Raw genomic sequence first — 23267 nt, 5'->3', positions numbered from 1 at the left:
TTTTTTGTTGATTTTGTCTATATCGATATTGTACTGTGTACACTGTGCTAACGTGCTGTACAGCACCGACAGAACCCTGAAGATAAAGAGGAGCAGCCGCTCAACAGCCTGTATGTGCCATGCCGATTTATGCAAATGAAGGTCTCCAGCAGAGCCCGTGAGCAGTGCAGACAAACAGTACCACTGATCAATAGAGTGGAGTGATGAGTGAAGGAGGGGAAGCTTAGAGAGGAAAAAGACATGGCATTGACATGTGCTGTGCAGATGGAGCTGTGAAGTGAATGGAAAGGGGAAAGTCGCACTAAAAAAAAGCTGTTGTTTCCTGACACAATGCCTGTTTTAAGTTGTATATTGGTTTTGATTCATTAAAGTAGAATCCTTTTTGATTGATAATGTAATAATTTAACACTGTATTGTATGTGTAAAGGCAGATGGAAATTGTTTATTTTATTTTCTGTCATTGTGAGAATATGTTACGTATGTATTAGGTTTAAAAATTCTGCATCATATTGTGAAATCTGTAATGAGACAGTGGGAGTGATTCCAAGTTTTCTCATATAACACAAATGCTGATAATTACAATGATGTTATAATGTATATGAATCATATGCAAAATCCTTCAACCTACTCTGCCACTTCACTTGCAAATTGTTAGTTGCATCAGCAAGTTTTACAAGTCTACAGAAATGGTGTATTATTCGCTAAATTTGTGGTACAAGTTTGGACAGTTAAAAGATTGCATTTCACAGGAGCCTTACACTGAGGTTATTTTGTTGATTACAAACCTGTTTACTACTATTGATCTTGCTCAAACCCAAAATTGGTTACACCAAACATTTCAATTAAGCATTTTTTGCTTATTTGATGTGGAATATATCTTAAAATTATACTAATAAAACAGGAAAACAGAAGTGCCATATTAGATATACAGAATGTATCAGACAAAATCAATTTTAAAAATTTATAGCTGAAAGGCTTTATTAGTTATGTGAACTAGGTGATCCCCAAGGATGACAAAATTTGGGGAGTGGGCAGCATTTTTTTAAAGAATACAGACTCTGACTTACGAACACTCTGACTCAATATGTCTGGCCAATTATGCATAACATTATTTTCTCATATTAGCAATGTTTTGTCTTAACATCTGATGAACTACACAATCCAGCAATGAAAAGAACAACAACAATAATGATAATGAAGATAATAAAAGTAAACGGTAACATTATACAATGTTATTGACTGTTATACCTGCCTCGTACTCTCCACCTTGTACTTTTTAACTTGCACTGTGTTTTTATCACTTTGTAATTAATATTGTTTTTATCAGTATGCTGCTGCTAGCGTATGTGAATTTCCCCTTGGGGATTAATAAAGTATCTATCTACAGTATCTAATAATAACGCACAAACTGCAGCATAGAAGACACAGACAACGCAGCAAAAAAAAAAAAACGATCAAAATGACTTCAGCTCTTGAATACACTGCTAAAGACAGATTACCTCAAACTATAAACATCTCCCACATGTCTTTAAACATGGAAAATACCGTCCTCGTTCATCAACATCTGTGACAGTCGCTCTTAGGCCGGAGTTATACTTCACGCGACGCATGCTGCAGCGGATGCTCCTGCTACACAAGCGTTGAAGTGTTTATACTTGCACGCGTACTTTACGTAAATCTGGAGGAATCCGCCAGGTGGCAGTGCGAGATATTATCACGGTGAGAAAATGTTCGGCTTCTCTGTGTTGTGAATTGCGTAGAACACACATTAAATTCCAATGACACCTTACCGCATTATCTCTGAAAAGGATGTTTATTGATTAAATCCAGGGATGTGTCCATTCCAGCAAGCATTGGGCACGAGTGAGAAACAATCCCTGGATGATGCCTTGGCTCATCGCAAGGTGAATACAAGCACACACATACACTAGCGTCATTTTAGCGGCACCAAATCCCCAAATCTGCATATCTTTGGAAGGAAACCCAGCAGGAAAATGTGTAAACTCCAGGCAGGGAATATCAGCAACGTGACTCCCTGCAAGATAGCAGCGCTAATGCTCCGCCATTGTATCACCCCATGTGTGTAATTATTAACAGTATTCATTATTTAAACGAAATTACCGATTTATCTGTAAAATGTAATATACATACTTTAATGCTTTTCATCATGAAAGTGATATCAAGTATAAATCTAAGGATTCTAAATGTGCAGAGAGTTGGAATATCATACATTTAATGTGCTCTTTGTGCCGATCTATCACTGGCGATTTGCTGCTGTCAGTAGCAAAGGAAGCCCTAGAAAAAAAGATGGCACAGAAGACGGTATGTGAGAATTTTAAAACGTATCGTATCATTACGATCAGGAATATATGACACTTGAATATAAAAGCACCATGAATACATCTGTATGTCGGCATTTTACTTCACCACATCGAACCATTTATCAAATATCGAAGTGCGCACACCGATCTCATAGTATCCGCAAAGCGGCTTTCTGTCACATGTAGATAGTAAACAGAGACTCTGATGTCACATTCCAACTTTTTGCACACTGTGCCCCCCGACTTTTTGCTGGTACTACAACTTGCACACGCATCGCGTTAATTTCTGAGGACCTGCTCAGAGGACGCATCAAATGAACGCTCAGAACGCGTGGCGGCCATGATGCGGGCGCGTACGCGTTCTGAGCGTGAAGTATAAATGAGTCCTTAGTATGCTAAAAAAGTTTTCCATATTCCATCTCTGACTCGAAAAATTACTGTCTGAAGTTGTCAATTGATTGGATAGTTATTTTTGTTAGGATCTGGAGACACAAACATGGCAAATCAGTGGTGTAAGGCCACCCAAAGGCTTTATTAAAAGGCTTTACTGGTCAGGCCAGGCCTCCTTTGCTTGTCTGGAAAGGCCTCACCCCAATGGTGCTTAAAGTCAAATCCACTGGCCTGCCTCAGGCCTTGCAGGCTCAAATGGAATTAAAGCCCTCCAAAGAAACTTGACAGTCCACTGAGACCCCAAACAGACACAGAAATGCCCAACACAGTCCCAGGTTCAAATAAAAGAATTTTTATTACACACCGTGTCTTACAGCCAATAATCACACAATCCCAGGACAAGTTGGATGTCTTTTTACTCCTTCCACTTTCCAGGTTAGTGTTGCTTCCTGCTTCTCAACACTGACTCTGACTGTGAGGCAGGACCCAGGAATGCTTCTGGTAAAATTGTGTTACCTATTGGTAACACTCCAAAAAAAAAAAAAAATCTCTCCTTACTTGTTTCCCATAATCCACATTTGATATCTATTCATAGGCTCAAAACGTTCATAAGGCTTGCCTTTTGCTAAAATATTATTAGTAGTTACTTCTAGAATTATACACATGCTCATAATCATGAAACCTAAAGCATATTGGACTGAACACGAGGAGAGATGGGTCACAGAACAACTTTAAGACAGTTAACTTTGGGTTGTGGGTGAAAATTCCTGGGAAGCATTAGGAGAACATGCAAATTCCACACAGACATTATTCTGACCCAAGATTATAATGGCTTTCAGGCAGCAGCATTACCCATTGCCCTGCCCTTACCAGTATTCCATGTGTTTAAGGGAGATTGCAAAACTGTGTCATATCCTGAAGTAGCTAAAGAAATAATGGTCCTAAGCACTAAGTGTGACCTAGAGAATTTCTTTGCGTCAAATTCTGTTTTAATAAGAGCTTGAGGTAAGCATGTTTACATGTAAATTATTTGTCATAATTGTTTTGCTTATGTTTTATTTGCTTTATCAAACTTTGTGGGCCCTGGACAAAGTTCTTTGTAGCTGTCATTCTTATAATTTATTTGCATCCAGTCATTTCATTCAAAGTATGTGTGTGTTAAAATCCAATGGACCTAACATTCAAGTCATTGCCGAAATCCTTGTTAAATCCTTGTTCCTTGTTACACTTTTGTTAAAATGCTTTTCCTTATATTGCCTGTTAATTTTAACATTTAATTCTTAACCTCTTTCATGATGTCTTTCATGTTACACTCTCCCTATTATACATTTATTATCAGTGAATGAGTTATTTGTATTTGATTTTACAAGCATCCCATTGATATGGAGGAGCATATTTAATAAAATATTGATCACTTGAAGTTGAAGTGTGACATTTTTTTTTATTTGAATTTTAATGGAAATCATGCAAATGCAAACTTTAGCTTTGTGTTAAGTGTGTACATTACTGACATCAATATGTTGCTTTGCAATTAATTGTAATTTTAAGATAAGCTTTGTTTTTATGAAGTCTTTCATAAAATATTGTATTGCATTTTCTACAAACCTTGGTTGCTTTGCACAGTTTAATCTTATAACAGTTGCTGTCTGGAATTAAGACAGTCAGACACTTTAATAACATAGTTTGAGTCCTTAATCAGACACGTTCATGAATGCATTTAATTGCCTGTACTGTCTTGCTGCACCCCAACCCAGCGATTCTAGGAATAGGACAAAATAGAAGCATCAGAATCTGAAAAGTCAAATAGCCAGCTGCAGCTGTGAATCCTCCTTCATTAAAATCAAAGAGGGCAATACCATCATTTACAGCTCATAAGATAAATTCAGATTATAAGGAGCGTATGCACAATGTGTTTATTGTGATATTGTTTGTTGTAGTGAGCATTGAAATTAAATAGATATTAAAAAGCCATTTTGGTAAAGAAGAAAATCATGCCTTTCATACTGGTTTGTGAAGATAGCTTTTCACATGATTTTTTATTTCTTATAAACATTCAAAATCACATACTGTTTCTTTAAGAGCAAGCAGCACGATGGAGCAGTGGGTAGCACTGCTGCCACAAACAACCTGCTTCCAGGATTTGAACGTTGTGCTTGTTTGTCATGTGTAAATTTCTGTATTTGTAGTGTGTGTGTTTCTTTGTGTACGCTTGTTTTTTCCTCCCACATCCCCAGCCCCAAAAATGTGCCTGATTGGGTTGACTGTCAAATCTAAATGAACCCTTCTTGGATGTGTGAATGAGTGGGCCCATCAATGGACTGGCGCCCCTACCAGGGCCCTTACCTGCCTTGTTCCCAATAGTATAAGATGGTGTTCGGCCTGAATTGAAGTAAGTGGATTTTGAGAATGTTGTATATGTTTCTGCTCTACAGTATTTGATAATACTATAATTTAGCATTTGAGTGCTCTTTATTGAGTGCTAAAGCTTGAAGGCTTTTCATAACATGTCACCTTCTCTTTCCAACAAGGAGCACTAGACTTGACGACGATTGCTCTGTTTGATATACATTAAAATCCACTTCACATTCATATGTGATTTTTTTCTTTGAAAAAGATGTATGTCTCAAAATTTACAAAGTGCTCTGAGCTGTTTGTTTTTTTATTGCTCAATTTACTCATAGAATTAAGTATTTTTGACAAATAAATGATTATGTTTGTGCAGGTAGCTTTGGAATTGTTGTGTAAACACTGAATAATAATTATGTGAAAGGGAAAAACCCACTCGTCAGTTGTATGATAGTGCTAATAAGACCTTATTAGTGCTTCGCAGATGTGCAGTCAACAAAGACACCGAATCCAAACTGGGAAAGTCATGAGAATTGTGAGGGAATCACATGGATTGCTTTTGATAAAAAATAAAGTCACAAAATGTTTATTTATGGAAAGAATAATTTTTTTTCATTTCCAAATTTTGTTTTAAAGAAATTTTTGGCAAAAGCATTTACTACTTTCAAAAACAATATTTTTGTTCGGTAAATAGGTTTATACTATAAAAAGTGTAATTATCAAATGTTAAAATTGTAAATTGAAGCAGAGCTATAATTTGTTTCAATACTGCAAAATCATGACATGTTTGATGTATTCTTTTGATTCTAACTTTTTTTTAGCTTAATTGATGATTATCCTGCACACATCTTATGAGAGAGGTACGCTTACACATATTTACATTACATTACAAGTGACTTAAAAAGTGGTAAACATAATTGAGCAAGTGTGGTAGGACAGGTAACACAAGTTGATTGTCATAAGTGAAAAAATGTAGTAACTAATAAATTGACAAACATAGATTAACAATCTATAAAGCAGTTAAATTTAATGTGGCAACAAATGAACCAATAATAAGAAGGATCATAGAGCATTCTTTGTTCCTTCTTCTCAATCCATTAGACAGATATTAGATAGATAGATAGATAGATAGATAGATAGATAGATAGATAGATAGATAGATAGATAGATAGATAGATAGATAGATAGATACTTTATTAATCCCGATGGGAAATTCACAGGACAGATGGGTTTTCAATTGTTTCTTAAGTACATTGAGGGAGTCAGCAGTAGAAATTGAGGTGGCCAGCTCATTCCACCAACTAGGAACTACACAGATTTGAGATTTGATGCCATACAGAGGCGGCATCACCAGACGCTGTTCACTGGCAGACCAAAGTGTGCGAGAAGGGGCATAGCACCTCATCAATGTCTCCATATACACAGGTGCTGACCCATTGACTGCTCTGTTGGCAGGCATCACTGATTTGAACTTAATGCGTGATGCAACATGGAGCCAATGTAGCGACCTTAAGAGAAGAGTAACATGAGCCTGTCTCAGGTGATTAAATACAAGATGGCCGGCTGCATTCTGGTCCACCTGCATTGGCTTGATAGCACATGCAGGTACTCCTGCCAGAAGTGAGTTGCAGTAGTCCAGACGCAACAAGACCAAAGCCTGGAGCAGAAGTTGTGCTGCATATTCCGTCAAATAAGATCTGATCTTGTGGATGTTGTACAGCATGAACCTGCATTAACATGAAGGAGTAGAAATGTGCTCAGAAAAAGTTAGCTGCTCATTAATCACCATCTCAAGGTTGTGTACTGACTTGCCAGATGTTCGCGACAGTGGGGCAAGCTCTACAAAGATGGATAGTTGAACAGACTGGCTGGCAGTGATCACAGGAAGCTCAGTTTATGCCAGGTTGAGTTATAGATGGTGGGCCTTCATCCAGGAAGAGATATAAGTAAGTTATGCAGTGACTCTAGTTGATATTGTGTTGTCCTCGGGAGGGAACGATGGGTACAACTGTGTATCATCAATGTAGCACTGATAAGAGAATCCATGGGACTGGATGATAGAGCCCAGTGAGGTATACAGAGAGAAAAGTAGAGGACTCAGCTTATGATAAATGCATAAGTAAAAATGCTGCTTACTGTAATGCGTTTAAATATATTACATCATTCATACATCAGTTTATGGAACATAAGCCAAACTAGTATCAGTGAAGTGATTTGGACAAGGGTAAGGTCATATCTTAATAAAATGTATTAATAACAATATTTATATTACCAAAAATGCTGTACATAAAATTCTAAGGTGTTCACAATTCCATATATGCGGAATACAGAGAAACAGTTGTTGGTCAGTGGAGGTTTGGTAAAGCAAATTAAATTATAGTTGTGGTCATAGTTATAATGTGCAAATTTTCAGGCAGCTGTGTTTTTGGTAATGATAAAAGTATTGAAGAAAAGAAATGAAGGAAAGAGACAAAAGCTTTTGATAAGCAAGAAAGAAACCAATGACTATAATTACTTATAATTAGAAAAATGTTTTTCAATTAACTTTAGCCTAACTTAAAACAGTAAAATATCAATTCAGAACATAAAAAATGTGCAACAACTTCATCATTACTTGGTTCTTGTTCACAGTTTTTATTTAAAAAAATAGAGAAAAAGAAAACAAAAAACTTTTTTTTCCAGAACGTACTTCCTGAGGTTTAGTAGACAGGTGGGAGGACATTCTCTCTAACCTTTTTTGCTATGTTTGTTTCATTCTTTGTTTATTACAGCATTGCCTAGCAAATTCATGCCCACCTAATATAACCCATGGTCCTGGAGAGTGTAGGACCCTATCCTGGCAGCATAAGGCACAATGCACGAAGCAGCACTGAACGGGGCATAAGTACATTGTATGACCTACTCTTGCAAATCACATACACTCAGACTTTCCCAGAGGCAATTTGGAATCAGCAGTTAACCTAAGATGCAGACCTGTAAGGATAAGGATGAATAACTACTCTACCCAGAGAATATGCAAATTCCACATGGATAGTAACTGGCTGCGGGATTTTATAAAGGAATGTGTATGAGGCAGAAAATCTAATATCTGCATCACTGGCTGCCCAGTTTCTTTGTGTTTCAAATATGGTAAGGGAGAAGCTGATAAAAAAATTGGTAGAGACAAGAAGCAGGTAATAATTCAGAATTTTGGTGAGCAGGCTAGAGAAACAAAGGGTTGTTGTTTGCTATCTAATTTGTCAGCTTTTCTTCATAATTTAAGCACTACGAACTGCCTGCCTTGAATTAAGATTACGAGTCAGACTTGACTGCATTCATGGTTACAGCCCAGCAAGGAATTACTTCTATTGAGGAATCCCAATTGGACGCAAAACTCACGAGAGCAGAGACATTGGTGGAGAGGCAGAGTGAATGACAGGTGGATCAACTAGCAGGTCACCATTTAAAAAAATGCACAAACTTCTGCTTTTCTTTCCATAACCCATTCTACAAATACACCCAGGCAACGGCGGCTACTTTGGCCAGTAAATTATAACAGAATGAGTGTATTTATCTGGATGGCAATTGTTATAGCAGCGGCTTATGAATCTGCCAGGATTCCAATCAAATAAAACGCAAAACCGTGCAAATCCGTCTGTGATTTCTACCAAATGTAGAGAAAAAAATAATTCTAACCCATTATATGGATTCTATGAGTTTTTCTTATATACATATGCAGTGGTGCTGATGATTGTGGTTATTAAAAATACTACTAATTTCAAAATATTCTGATTAAAACCTGTATACTTCATGGGCTGCATTAAGTCATTTAATTTTTCTCCCTTCACTGTCTTCTCGCTATTAGACATAAATGCATTTGAATGGTTGTTGTTATAGTTTATAGACAAAAAAGAAACTAATGTACAGGTATGTATTTTATTTTAGTATAATAATATTGCCTGTGTTTTTTCTGATATTTAAAACACAGACCTATTCTGGGGGCAGCAGTCACATTTTGAGAATTTACTTATCTAGACCACGACCCAACATACAAATACCGTACACACACGCTATATTTCATGAGACATTATACTGAAGTGTTTCTGATAATACTGAGTCTCTTAATAGCTGATACTTTTTTCTGTTTTTTTTTTCCCTATTTATGACTTGCCTATTCCCACCATCTGTCTTTAGCTCCTAATAGTATATTCCCCATTATAGTCCCTACATTGTTAGTGTAGCAGATTGGTCCATGGTATCCTGTGTTGTTTTCCTTGTTCATTGGGATGGAGCATCTGATTGAATGAGCTCCTAAAGTGCTATGGTCATTAGGACCACAGCTACCTCAGGACTAGGTAGAATGCTGTTGAAATACCAGTTCTTGTAACCATGTTCATTTGCTCATTTTGGTGCTGCCCTTTGTTGTAGTGAGGTGGTTTATTGGAGTTAATAACAATAATGAACAAAAATAATTTTATGAATAATTTTCAGGTTTCTCATAAAGTTAAAATCATAAGAAATAATGATAACCGTTAACAGTAACAATACCTCTTGAAAGAGGTGAAAAAGAAAATTGTTGATTGATAGAGGTGTGTGGTCGGTTTTTGAGTCTTAGGGTTGTTGTTAGGATTGCTTAATTATGTACAGTGGAACCTCGGGTCACAACCGTAATTTGTTACAAAACTCTGGTCGCAACCTGATTTGGTCGTGACCCGAAGTAATTTCTCCCATAGGATTGTATGTAAATGCAATTAATCCGTTTCGGACCGTACGAACTGTATGTAAATATATATTTTTTAAAGATTTTTAAGCACAAAAAAAGTTAATTATACCATAGAATGCACAGTGTAATAGTAAACTAAATGTAAAAACATTGAATAACATTGAGAAAACCTTGAACAGAGAAAACTAAAATTGCAAGAGTTCACGCTATAGCCTTACGAACCGCTCGCTGTAAACACTTTTTTTTTAATGAGTTTTAAGCACAAGGAAAAAAATGAAAAATCCTTAATTTATGCAAAAACTAACCATAAACAACCAAGAAAACTAACCTTGCATGAGTGGAGTTCTGGCATGAAGGAAGTGAGCACGAAGCTGGGTGAAGAGGAGGTTACAGTTTTGAGGTAGTGTCCCTCTGCGCGTTGCACGTCTGACCGAGAACAATGTACTGTACAGGGAAAGACTGAACATGTGCGGAAATCATCAGCGCGTACGAACTGGAAGGGAAACTGGCTTGTTCGTCACCCGAGTGTGTGATCGTGAATAGATGCAAAAGTTTGGCGAACTTTTTGGTCGTAACACGATTTGTACATGTTACGAGACGTTCATGACCCGAGGTCCCACTGTATTTTTTATTTTTGAGTTAATTCAGTTCACTTTTTATATCTTTTATATCACTTCTGTAGTTCAGTTCCAGATCTTTGAAATTTTTTCTATTTTTTTCCCTCTGGAAATTTCTTTGTTTTGAGCTTCACCATTTTTTCATTCTTAAGATAATTTTTAATGAATTTAGATTTTAATCTTTTCATACTTTGTGTATTTACATGCCCATACTAAACATCGGATAAGGTGAGTAACCCTGTTAAATGCACAAGTAATTGTTCTTTGGCAAAACACTCTCATATTATTAAACTGCGCAAAAAAGATTTAAATGTCATCATTGGCCACCATGAATCTGAAAATGAGCATGAAACCTGCGGTAATTTTTGGATTGTGTTTAAACTCATTATTTAAAATTAAACAATTTAATTAGATATTTGAACTAGACAGTTATTTGGACAGGGTATTTTGATTATTTAAATATCTTGTTTGAGTCTAAACGCCTAACAAATGACACTTTTGGTAACTCCTGCCTGTGTTCGCATTCACTTCTAAATGAGAAAGTGGATTCTGCCAGCTTTGATCACGGACTTGGCTCCCATTTCACCTTACTACCACTACATAGTACAATGCCATTTTCACCAGTGCATTAACTGATTGGTCTCATTCACAATCCTGTTGTTTGTGAATAAAGGCTATCCTGTTATGGACACCATGAAAGAAACAGTGTTGAATGGGAGCAAATAGAACAAGTCTAAATCTACGTCCTTAAGCAGACAGTAGTCAGACCATCATTAGATGCAAAAAGATCCAACCATCCAGTTCCGAAACACTAAGACAAAAGCCGAACTCAGAATAACAGTACAAAAGTACTCACACAACTTTGTTTTTATTTGGCCACAAAAAACAAATGCAAACATTCCAGAAATTAAAAATGCTGCCTCGTGGGATGACACATTCATTCTTTGACCAGCTATTGGTAAAGTCATATGAGAGATGTCTGCAGTGAGTAGGCATAGTGGTGGCTTTAATATATGCCTCAGTGCACCGTGATTGTGCTTCGTTAGCCCTGTCACTACTTGAAATGATTTATTAAATATTTTAACTGTCTTGTGATGGTCTATTGTTAGACAATTGCTTATTTTTGTAAAACTTGTTGCTACCATTTTGGTCTAATTGTGGAACTTCACAGCTGCAATAAAATTTACATCTGGTGCTTTTTTACTCTATGCAGTTGTAACTAATGGAGAAACAAAGAGCTCTATTCACAAGCTTTTATGTGATGGGAGCTAGGAGGGGAGGATGTGTGTCTATTTAATAATGGTTAAATATGCGTAGAGCAGATGGGGGGGGGGGGAGGAGAGGAGTGAAAATAGCGGATGTATTCAATTCAGTCTATTCTTATGTACTGTAGCTCCAATCCCAGGGAACATTCAAAGGCCACTGCATATTAGGTGGCTTGCATTTCATAGCACCCAGAATGAGACAGACAGGTAGCAAAACAAAAATACACACTAAAATAAATTTCTCGTCAAAATATTGAATTAAAGAAATGATTCAATTTCTTAACTGGAGCAAACAAAGCAAAGTATTAATATTGATTATTCCTATCAATCTGTCTACATAGTTAACAAAAAATAATATCCTTCTGTTTATACTTTGGCCTAGAATGACTTCATTTCAAAAAGGAGGTCATATTAGGTTGGTAGCAGATCTGCAAATCAGATTTATGTGTCACTGTTAATTTTTAAAGCTGAAGATGTAGAGACATACCTGCTTTTTCACTGCTTTGAAATAACAGCAGTTTTCATCAAAAGTTCAGTTGTTAGTCCTGGTGTTGCACATTTAGGGAGTTTCTCTCACACATGCACCCTTCCATCTGGCATGGCTGCCCCTCACCAAATAGTGCTGATGTTTTCTCAGTCCCTGTGTGTCCTTTCATTCCCGTCTTGGTTAACTGTGAAACATCGATGCATTTATTTTTTGCATAGGCAAAATAGTATTCCTCAAAATTTCTGCTTAAGAGATACCACCAGAAACAGCTAATCCCAGAAAAAGCTAGAGGAACTAAAAATTGTATAATTTAGTAAGTTTCTCTACTTTCAGGTACTTTTCATTTTATTTTCTATGACAATAGTTTCCTCCACAATGCGTGTGTATGTTTTTTCCCTGTTCACATGGATTTTAATACGATTATCAATGAGTTGTGGGCTCCAACTTAACCCTCCTTCCTCCCCTGCCTATTTTTCTTTATACCATGCTTATCAAGTTATGTTTCAGACAAAAACAAATTGTGCTTTTTGTAGGCATATGAGTTTTATTAAGGAATAAGAAAGGATAAAACGAGTTAGGAATTGTACAGATGGCATAACATTCATGTGTGTTCAGAGACTTAATTAAAGGATTTGAAAGTTTGAGCATTTTACATTTTTTACTTCATAAAATCAGTTCTTACATTGTTATTTATTAAACATTTTTCTGACAATGAGTCATATTAAAAAATAACAGTACTTTATAACTTCATGTAGTTAAAACCATGGCTCAAATGGGCTTGTGTTGGCTCAATAGCTGTCAGGGAAAGCAGATTCCAGTTCTAGTGCTGTAAAATTGATCAGTGTGCTCTTGCTAGGTATTGGTTGAAGGGTGCATGTGATTAATTGAAATTTCTTAAACATAGCATTTTGAAAATATTCTCAAACAGTACGAATCATTTGAAGTCTTAAGATAAAATTGTTCTCACGTTATATACGAACACACTTAAACAAAACAAATATTAGCGAATTGGGTACCTCTCAGAGATGTCTATTGAGCCATTTAAATATTTTGTTGTGCTGTTGTGACTTGATATTCAATGTTTAATTTATCTGCATGAATGGCATTTGTTCAAATTGTATTTGTGATTTCCCTGTATTTTTTGCCTGATGTTGTATAGCCCTAGAAATTGTACTTATGGCTCCAGACCAGTATTTACATTAATTACCACTTTCTGTTTATAAAAAAATACAATAAGTATATTATTGTAAGAACCCTGTGTGTAAAAATACAAACAAATACAAATATAGTGCAGTACCATACACTGTACTTTAAATGTTCATCACTTTAATGCACAGGACTGTTAACATGTGGTTTATGTCTTATTTATATATTCAGTTCTTGATCAATACCTTCTCTTTCATTTATTAAGTTAGGTTTCACATATTTTGATGCCAGTACCTATACTGTATAAATTGCTCTCTGGATTTTCAAGTGACGTTGAACTAACTAATTCTGCCCTGTGGAAGATTGGTCGTCCAGCCATTCTTGATTCACCTCTTGTAGCCTTACGTCTGACATAGGCTCCGGGTCCACATATCCCTGTAGCAGAATAAGAAACTTTCAGTAAAGACTGAAGGGTTCTTCTGGTGCACTGACATCAGTATCTTCCTTCTGGTGTACAAATAAAGCAGACAGGACTCTCAGCTTGTGTATTTCTGTGAAAAAAAAATAGTGAATGAACTAGTGGACTCCAACTTTCTTTAACTGTTTGGAAAATGCCTTATAGCTGCAAAAGTAGTTTAATTAACAAGTAACAAGTGCTTCACCACATTTTAAAAATGTTTAATCCCTAAAAAGTATGAGAAGAGAAAGGGAACTCTTGATAACCTTGTCTGAACTATCAGAAATAGATTTGTAAAATCTTTATAACTATCAATATCTGATAGAACAAATGTCCTTGAACGTTACTGATGTTTTGGAAGCTATACACTTCAAGACCCATGAAAGTCTGACACTAATGATGTAGTGAAAAATTTAAGCAAAATGACACCTTTTATTGGCTAACTAAAAAGATTACAAAATGCAAGCTTTCGAGGCAACTCGGACCCCTTCTTCAGGCAAGCAAAGGCCTGAGTTGCCTCAAAAGCTTGCATATTGTAATCTTTTTAGTTAGCCAATAAAAGGTGTCATTTTGCTTGACTTTTCACTACATTCATAATGGCTAACACGGTACAACACCCTAGTACTACTAATGATGTAGTTAATGTTATTTTGATATTTTCAGCAACTGCTTTGAATGACTCTACTATTTTCTCTGTTTTGTTCTAGACATGCCTACAGCCAAAAAAGCTAACAAAATCAATCTATTCTCTGATTTATTTGTAAAAATGATCTGTAACTCTGTGACTGCGATTGTCAATATGTCTACACTTTATTTAATTTCCTGGTTAACTTCACAACCATTTAAAAAGCTTTTTCGATTAATTGTAGTTCTGTTTGATTCCATATTTCTTCAGTAATCATGATTAAATCACTAAGGATGACTTTTGGTGTTTTCCAGTTTAAGAGTTTGACTGCACTGTTCAAGAATATGTTTAATATCATTGCCCACTCAGTGACTTTATTCAAGTGTGGTTGACTTTGTATATTTGACAAATAGCAAACTGAAGTTCTTGTTGATTCCTGGTCACTTTATTTAGATGCTACAAACAGGGCTTTTCAAATTTAAAAACACAAGAGATCTCTACACATCAATGTTTTGAATTTTAACATTTATATATGTCTTTTCCTTTTAGTCCTAATGCCAATAAGGAGACAGTTTCAGGCCTGGATTTTCAAGGACCAAAGCGTAAACTATACAGTGCTGTGCCAGGAAGGCATTTTATAGTTGTGAAGCCATATCAACCACAAGGAGATGGAGAGATACCGCTATACAAGGGAGACCGGGTAAAAGGTTAGTAGACCTAATGTTAGCCAGATACCCACATTTTAAGTGTGTTATTCTATTATTGCATTATTTGTTCCTTTATTTGTCATATTTTCTTACCTGAACCAGCTTAGTGTAGTACATGTTCATGCTGCATTAGGAAAGACAGTTTATTACAGAACACATATACTGTGGGCATTCACACTTTACAAATTAGTTGTAAACTATGTGAGCTGAAAACATTTATATTATTTATGCATTCAGGATTTTTATTTCTTTTAATTCATGATATAATCTTTGCCAACACCATTCCACAGTGGTTAATGTTGCTATCTCAGCTCTAAAGACCCTGGATTGATTATTGCAATAGGTTCTTTCTTCATGGAGTTTATACATTTTGACTGGATATTATTTCCGTTTATATTCCAATGATTTACATGGTATGTTACTCATTAACACTACATTGTCCCTGAATACAGTGCATCCAGAAAGTATTCATAGCGCATCACTTTTTCTAGATTATTTTATGTTACAGCCCTATTCCAAAATGGATTAAATTCATTTTTTTCCTCAGAATTGTACACACAACACCCCATAATGACAACGTCAAAAAAGTTTACTTGAGGTTTTAGCAAATTTATTAAAAATAAAAAAATTGAGAAAGCACATGTACATAAGTATTCACAGTTTTTGCCATGAAGCTCAAAATTGAGCTCAGGTGTATCCTGTTTCCCCTGATCATCCTTGAGATTTTTCTGCAGCTTAATTGGAGTCCACCTGTGGTAAATTCAGTTGCTTGGACATGATTTGGAAAGGCACACATCTATCTATATAAGGTCCCACAGTTGACAGTTCATGTCAGAGCACAAACCAAACATGAAGTCAAAGGAATTGTCTCGAGGCACAAATCTGGGGAAGGTTACAGAAAAATTTCTGCTGCTTTGAAGGTCCCAATGAGCACAGTGGCCTCCATCATCCGTAAGTGGAAGAAGTTCGAAACCACCAGGACTCCTCCTAGAGCTGGCCGGCCATCTAAACTGAGCGATCGGTTAGTAAAAGGCACATGGCAGCCCTCCTGGAGTTTGCCAAAAGGCATCTGAAGGACTCTCAGACCATGAGAAAGAAAATTCTCTGGTCTGATGAGACAAAGATTGAACTCTCTGGTGTGAATGCCAGGCGTCATGTTTGGAGGAAACCAGGCACAGCTCATCACCAGGCCAATACCATCCTTACAGTGAAGCATGGTGGTGGCAGCATCATGCTGTGGGGATGTTTTTCAGCGGCAAGAACTGGGAGACTAGTCAGGATAAAGGGAAAGATGACTGCAGCAATATACAGAGACATCCTGGATGAAAACCTGCTCCAGAGCGCTCTTGACCTCAGACTGGAGTGACAGTTCATCTTTCAGCAGGACAACGACCCTAAGCACACAGCCAAGATATCAAAGGAGTGGCTTCAGGACAACTCTGTGAATGTCCTTGAGTGGCCCAGCCAGAGCCCAGACTTGAATGTGATTGAACATCTCTGGAGAGATCTTGAAATGGCTGTGCACCGACGCTTCCCATCCAACCTGATGGAGCTTGAGAGGTGCTGCAAAGAGGAATGGGCGCAACTGGCCAAGGATAGGTGTGCCAAGCTTGTGGCATCATATTCAAAAAGACTTGACTGTAATTGCTGCCAAAGGTGCATTGACAAGGCTGTGAATACATATGTACATGTGATTTCTCAGTTTTTTTATTTTTAATAAATTTGCAAAAACCTCAAGTAAACTTGTTTGACGTTGTCATTATGGGGTGTTGTGTGTAGAATTCTGAGGAAAAAAATGAATTTAATCCATTTTGGAATAAGGCTGTAACATAACAAAATGTGGAAAAAGTGATGCGCTGTGAATACTTTCTGGATGCACTGTATATAAATGCAGATGTGTGCATGGGTATGCTCTGTGATGGACTGGCAGCTAATCTAGGGATCCTTGTTGACTTTCACCTATATCTATCTATCTATTGCATTTCACATCTGTCTGTCTGTCTAATATATATTGTGTATATTGCAATTAGGGCTGCCAAAGTTAACACATTAATACATGCAATTAATTTTCAAAGGTATAATGATTGTTTTTCCTTAATTTTATTGATTGACAGCTCTTGTCATCTAAGTCAGTGGTTTTCCATATCATGACCCTTTACAATGTTCTATCAGTGATTTCATGCGAGCATGCTCCTTTGGGCCACTTTGGGGTTAACTCAGCAATGCCCAACTTGAAAGACAGAAAAAGGTGCCGACCATCAATATTCAAAATGGCACCGTGACACAACCACTTTATAACTTTGTAACGAGACAAGATAGAATGAAATAAATTTTGAAATCACATTCCTCAAATTCTGAAACCCAAGAAAAGCCACCAAGAAATCTTAAAACTCTCTCACATAAAAAGTAATAAAGGTCACAAATCACAATATGGTCACCCCCTTTAAGCGTGGTCTACAAACACATCCATCAGAACAATTAATTTAAAAACCTGCGGTGGGCTGACACCCTGCCCGGGGTTTGTTTCCTGCTTTGGGACCTGTGTTGTCTGGGATTGGTTCCAGCAGACCTCCGTGACCCTGTAGTTAGGATATAGCGGGTTGGATAATGGATGGATGGATATTTAAAAAACTTAACAAATGGTAAATTACAATAAATAAACCCAAAAGGGAATTTCCAACTAAAAAACAGTTTCTCTGAATAAAGATGAAATAAAAATTTACATACGACTGTTACAGTTTAACAAATAGATTATGTACACTTGATAAATAATTGCACACTGACACATTTTTCTGTTTTATGGAAAACTAGCTGTGTGTGGTCTTTGGGACAAAAAACAACCCAAAGACTCCCTAGCAGTTTTACTATTCATGAATTTGGAGAAGTGTCAGCTAACTCTTAAGAATTACCCAGGACAGAGGAAATGGACCTAATTTATGCTTGTTGCAACAGTGGCTTTCGTAAGACCCTGGCGATACCGTATCTTAGCTGTATCGCTGGCATATTAACAGTGTTTTTAGTGAAAACCACAAGCCTTGCCCCTCCGTTGCTGAGGTGTTTCATTTGCAAGTTGTTTAGCCGCGGTGTTTGCTTCCTTTCAATGTTCTGTGTCTTCATCTGTCTGATCAGCGCAACATTGTTGTTACGCAGTAGTTTTTGGTGCACACAGGTCTTAGGTAGTGAGAAGTCAAGTGCATGCAAGCAACAAAACTATTTAAAAGTGCTGCATGCATGTGCCATCTGGTGGCTGTGGTTGAGCGTGTACAGAGCTGACTACTCCATACACACACACACACACACACGCACACACAGGTCTTTCGTTTATATGTGTGTAATGCTGACTGGAAACTTCAAAGTTACACACAGATAAAGTAGTTTATTGCTGATGTTTTCCCAGCTTGGAATCAAATCTGAAATTGCCATGACACTTTGCATAACTACCTTTGTTTTATCTGGTATTAAAACACTTTAAAAATGTAGGTCCTTTGACAGCCAAACATCCATCCATCCATCCATCTTCCAACCCGCTGAATCCGAACACAGGGTCACGGGGGTCTGCTGGAGCCAATCCCAGCCAACACAGGGCACAAGGCAGGAACCAATCCTGGGCAGGGTGCCAACCCACCGCAGACAGCCAAACACCAAGTAACCAAACTAAATGCAACTGCATATTCAAAAGACTTTTGTTGTTTGCAGGTTTGCAAACCCAGGTTTAACTTTTTTAAACTTTTTTTTTTTATGAAACCAATAATAATGTCACTATAACAGGCGTGTCTGCTGATGGCACAGTGTGGACGCTAGAGGCACTGTTGCCCCATTAAACCCACTAGACAGACGTCCAGGACACACGTTTAAAAGCACCAAGAATAATTTCTTTAGTATTCTTCAATAAAGTGCACAAAGCACAGCACACTCCACAATTCACTAATAACAATAATAATAAAGAATAATCAATACAATACTGTCCTCGTGCCTCCGAAGTACTTACAGGTCGTAACAACAATAGGAGTCCCCAGGTTCCTTGTGAGCTCCCCCTGGCGGCACCCACGGCACCTAACAGGGCTGAGGAAATGGGCTTCATGTCCCATGATGCCCTGAGGGAATCCAGGGAACCATTTCCGTCCGGGGGAGCTGCCACTTAGCGTTCCGGGGGATGCAGTGCCCTGAAAAGCCTGCTCTTCCTCCTTTTTTCTGTTCAGGGACGTCCCGGCCAGATTGAAACGCTGGCCGTCCATCACAACAGCAACATTGAAAATCTGAGGTGAAATAATGGGCAGCAGTCTGTGCATGTGCAGTTTTCACAGCATAAATTTCGAAAAAGGAAGCACTGTCTAAAAAAAAAAAAATGTGTAAATTCCAATTCCAATTGTGATAAAGTGCTTTGAGAGACGTGTGCCGTTACACATTAAACAGAATATTCCAGATTGTCATGATTACTTCCAGTTTGCATATCATCATAACCTGTCAATAGTGGATGCCATTTCCCTTGAACTTCATACCAAAAAAAACATGAGTCCCGTTTAACATTGCTGTACCAGAAATACTGACCATTAAACTTCTGAATGTAGGAGTTAACTTCACCCTGTGAATTTTGGATTTCATAACTAACATACCAAGAGATTAGCAGCATCGTTTCCTCCATGCTGACCCTCAACACAGGTACTCCAGAAGATGGTGTACTGACTCCCTTCTGTACTCTTTAATCACATATGACTGTGTGACTAGACATAATTACAGCTTTATTATTGAATTTACTGATGACACTACCACCATGGCAGCACGGTGATGCAGTGGTAGCACTGCAACCTCGCAGTAAGGAGGCCTGAGTTCGCTTCCCGGGTCCTCCCTGCGTGGAGTTTGCATGTTCTTCCCGTGTCTGCGTGGGTTTCGTCCAGGTGCTCTGGTTTTAAAAAACACCAAGAAATCACACAGCTTAACCCTGTTGCCCTATAAGTCACAATCTGAATATAGGACTTGGAGTCTATATTTGGAATGCCTCCTCAGGAAATACCTGACTCATTTCATCTAATTTCCCTGGGTTGATTAGTTCTAGGGCGGCACGGTGGCGCAGTGGGTAGCGCTGCTGCCTCGCAGTTGGGAGACCTGGGGACCCGGGTTCGCTTCCCGGGTCCTCCCTGCGTGGAGTTTGCATGTTCTCCCCGTGTCTGCGTGGGTTTCCTCCGGGCGCTCCGGTTTCCTCCCACAGTCCAAAGACATGCAGGTTAGGTGGATTGGCGATTCTAAATTGGCCCTAGTGTGTGCTTGGTGTGTGGGTGTGTTTGTGTGTGTCCTGCGGTGGGTTGGCACCCTGCCCTGGATTGTTTTCCTGCCTTGTGCCCTGTGTTGGCTGGGATTGGCTCCAGCAGACCCCCGTGACCCTGTGTTCGGATTCAGCGGGTTGGAACATGGATGGATGGATGGATTAGTTCTAGGAAGTGCATACTTTTCAAATTTGAAAAGCACTGAGAAATTTGCTCCGAGGGGTCTTCCAATTGTGACAGCAACCAATTCTTTCACCTAAGCTCATTTTGCCGGTCTGACATGAGACTTGCCCCTTTTGCATAAACAGCTTTGAAAGCCTCCACTGACCTTTTCTATCTCTCAATTCTTTTCAATAAAGAACATCCATAGCCCTCTGCTGCACAATGTCAAAGACCACATCAGTTTCTGAGAAGATTTGTTCATGAATTGTTCATGTGTTCAACATGAAAAAAACTCAAAATCCTCCAGTGTCCTTAAGAAGCCTTTGGCAGCGTTGAGTGTGTCCTCCTCTGCTGAGCTCTCATGCTCGATAATCTTTTCATAGTTGTTTGGCCCAGGGCTCACTATTTGTGATTTAAGGTTCCACTGACTAGGAGCGTTTCTGAGCAACGTTAACCACCCTGCAGACTCAAGATAAGACATCCTCTTGGTAGATTAGAAAAAAAAATGTGGCCAAGCCAGAGAGAGATGCAAAAAACATTCTGGATTCAGACAAGCATTTTGCCCCCCTAAACATGGGGACAACTCAAGGCTCAATCTGTGTACATATCAATGTACAAGCATTGCATTGTGGACTATTGCTTTAGCTTTAGCTTAAAGTCCATTCAGTGAGGAAGTCATGACTGCAGCCCCATCTTAGGTTTGAGCCACAAGTTTTTCTTTGTAATTGTAGCCCTACATTTGTTCATTTAAAACATCAAAGACGGACTGGGCATCTTGCCCCACTGAAAAATAAAGGTATCGAACAAACTGCTCTCAAATTAGACCTGCAGTTTCGACATATCGAACTATGATGGACAGTTGTGCATGACATGAAGTGTCAGCTTGTTTCATCTGCTTGCCTTGCAAAAAGGGGAGCAGTTTGAACTTGACCTTTGTTTTTATCGACAACAGTGGTTGCAATAGCAGAAATCAAATCATTGTGAATGGAGTGGGACATGCCAGAAAACCCCAGAAGATGACTGGAAGTGTGTGGCCAAGACAGAATCATATTTGGATAATGTTTAAGTGATTTCCCTGTAATTTTCCTTGTTAGGAGATTCAATACCCTCATCATGCCAGCTTGACAGCCAAGCAATGGAGTAATGTCAATTAGGAGGTTAAGAAAGGCCCTGTTTTTTTCCACTGTTTCATTGTGTTTTGCCACCTGAATATGAACACCATCATTAATTGCATGTTCTACTCTGACCCTGCCAAGACAACTTAACCATGCATGTGAACTCACGCGTTCATTGCTTTACTCAAGTGACACTGAGAACTGGGGTTGTATGGATTGATTCTGAATGCGACTGCGAGAATGAAAAGTGAATTAAAAAAAAAAAAAAAAGCTAACCTTTACCAGTATCATAAGTTACACCGGCTGTTACAGACTAAAATCAAATTTATGTTGTTATTCTAAAATTGTAAGAATAAGAGCAGTTCACTTCTCAAAGTGGAGCCGTGCGGGATCGAACTCGCCACCCTCTGATTCCCAGTCAGGAGCTGATACCATTACGCCACCGCGGCAGTTGTAGTAAGAGTGTCAATGTGGCATGCTAACGCGGCTTTTTTTTTTTTTTGTGCAGTTATATTTTTGAATAAAAGCACACGTGTTCTCTTGTTTGTACCTTTTGTGAAAGTGTTTCTTTGATATATGGACTTCAGGCTTCATACGTTATATAGTTTATGCCTACATTTTGTCATTTACTATTAGAATATGAAAAACGTTTCTGTTTTAAAAATGTGTTTGCACAGACTACTATAGAAACGGAACACACATGAAATGCGTGTATTCCAAATAACGCTATATTATTTCCACTCTAAAACTCCACTTCAATCCCAGATAATCAAATCAAGGCAAGGCATGAGCTAGGAGAAGTTCGTTCTAAGTCGGTGGGGGGATGGAATAGCTGGCTGCTAGTAGCTTGTGTTTATCAGCACATTTAGATGACAAAAGACTCTGGCGGAGAGGTGCAAACGGATTTAAGACGTGATTTAATGTGGGACGGATTTACGAGTTTTTTCGTAGGCTCTGGTAATTCTAGTGTTAAACCGCTTATCCACGGCAGGGTCGCAGGGCAGCTAAAGTCGATCATAGCAAGCACAAGACAGGAGGAACAATCCCATCACAAGGCGGAACACACCTTAGCAAGTTTAACTCCAGTTCACCTAACCTGCATGTCTTTGGACAGTGGAATGAAACTGGAGTACCCAGAGAAAACCTGTGCTGACACAGGGAGAGCATGCAAACTCCACACAGGGAGCACCCATACCCTGAATCCCGGTCTCCTTGTAGTGAGACAGCAGCACTACCATTGCTCCATGTGCTGCCCCATAACAGTGCTATATTACTATAAACTTCGAATGTGTCGATAAACTTTGTGTGTAAAATCACTTAGAAGAGGAGAAATACAAGAATAGTTAAAACTATTTAAAAAAGAAAAAAGTAAACGAGATAAATAAATCACTTTATTCTTATAGAAATATATATATATCAGTAATGATAAAAGCTATTCACAGAGTATAGATAGATACTTTATTAATCCCAAGGGGAAATTCACATACTCCAGCAGCACCTTACTGATACAAAAACAATATTAAATTAAAGATTGATAATAATGCAGGTAAAAACAGACAATAACTTTATATAATGTTAACGTTTACCCCACCCCCCGCCTCCCCCCGGGTGGAATTGAAGAGTCGCATAGTTTGGGGGAGAAATGATCTCCTCAGTCTGACAGTGG

At 38.1% G+C, this 23267-nt stretch overlaps 1 protein-coding gene across 1 annotated transcript in view; it reads left to right on the top strand.

Moving 5' to 3' along the window:
* shank2b (SH3 and multiple ankyrin repeat domains 2b) overlaps positions 1-23267 on the top strand; it is a 971122-nt gene that overhangs the window by 469615 nt on the left and 478240 nt on the right. The window contains exon 14 of the mRNA XM_028793812.2: positions 14906-15063. Within this exon, the coding sequence (XP_028649645.1) occupies positions 14906-15063 (158 nt within the window). The remainder of the gene's footprint in view (positions 1-14905; positions 15064-23267) is intronic.

This window comes from Erpetoichthys calabaricus, chromosome 2, assembly GCF_900747795.2.
Source record: "Erpetoichthys calabaricus chromosome 2, fErpCal1.3, whole genome shotgun sequence".
Classification (NCBI taxonomy): domain Eukaryota; kingdom Metazoa; phylum Chordata; class Cladistia; order Polypteriformes; family Polypteridae; genus Erpetoichthys; species Erpetoichthys calabaricus.
The sequence above is the reverse complement of the archived record's forward strand: the minus strand, read 5'-3'. Positions and strand labels throughout refer to the sequence as shown.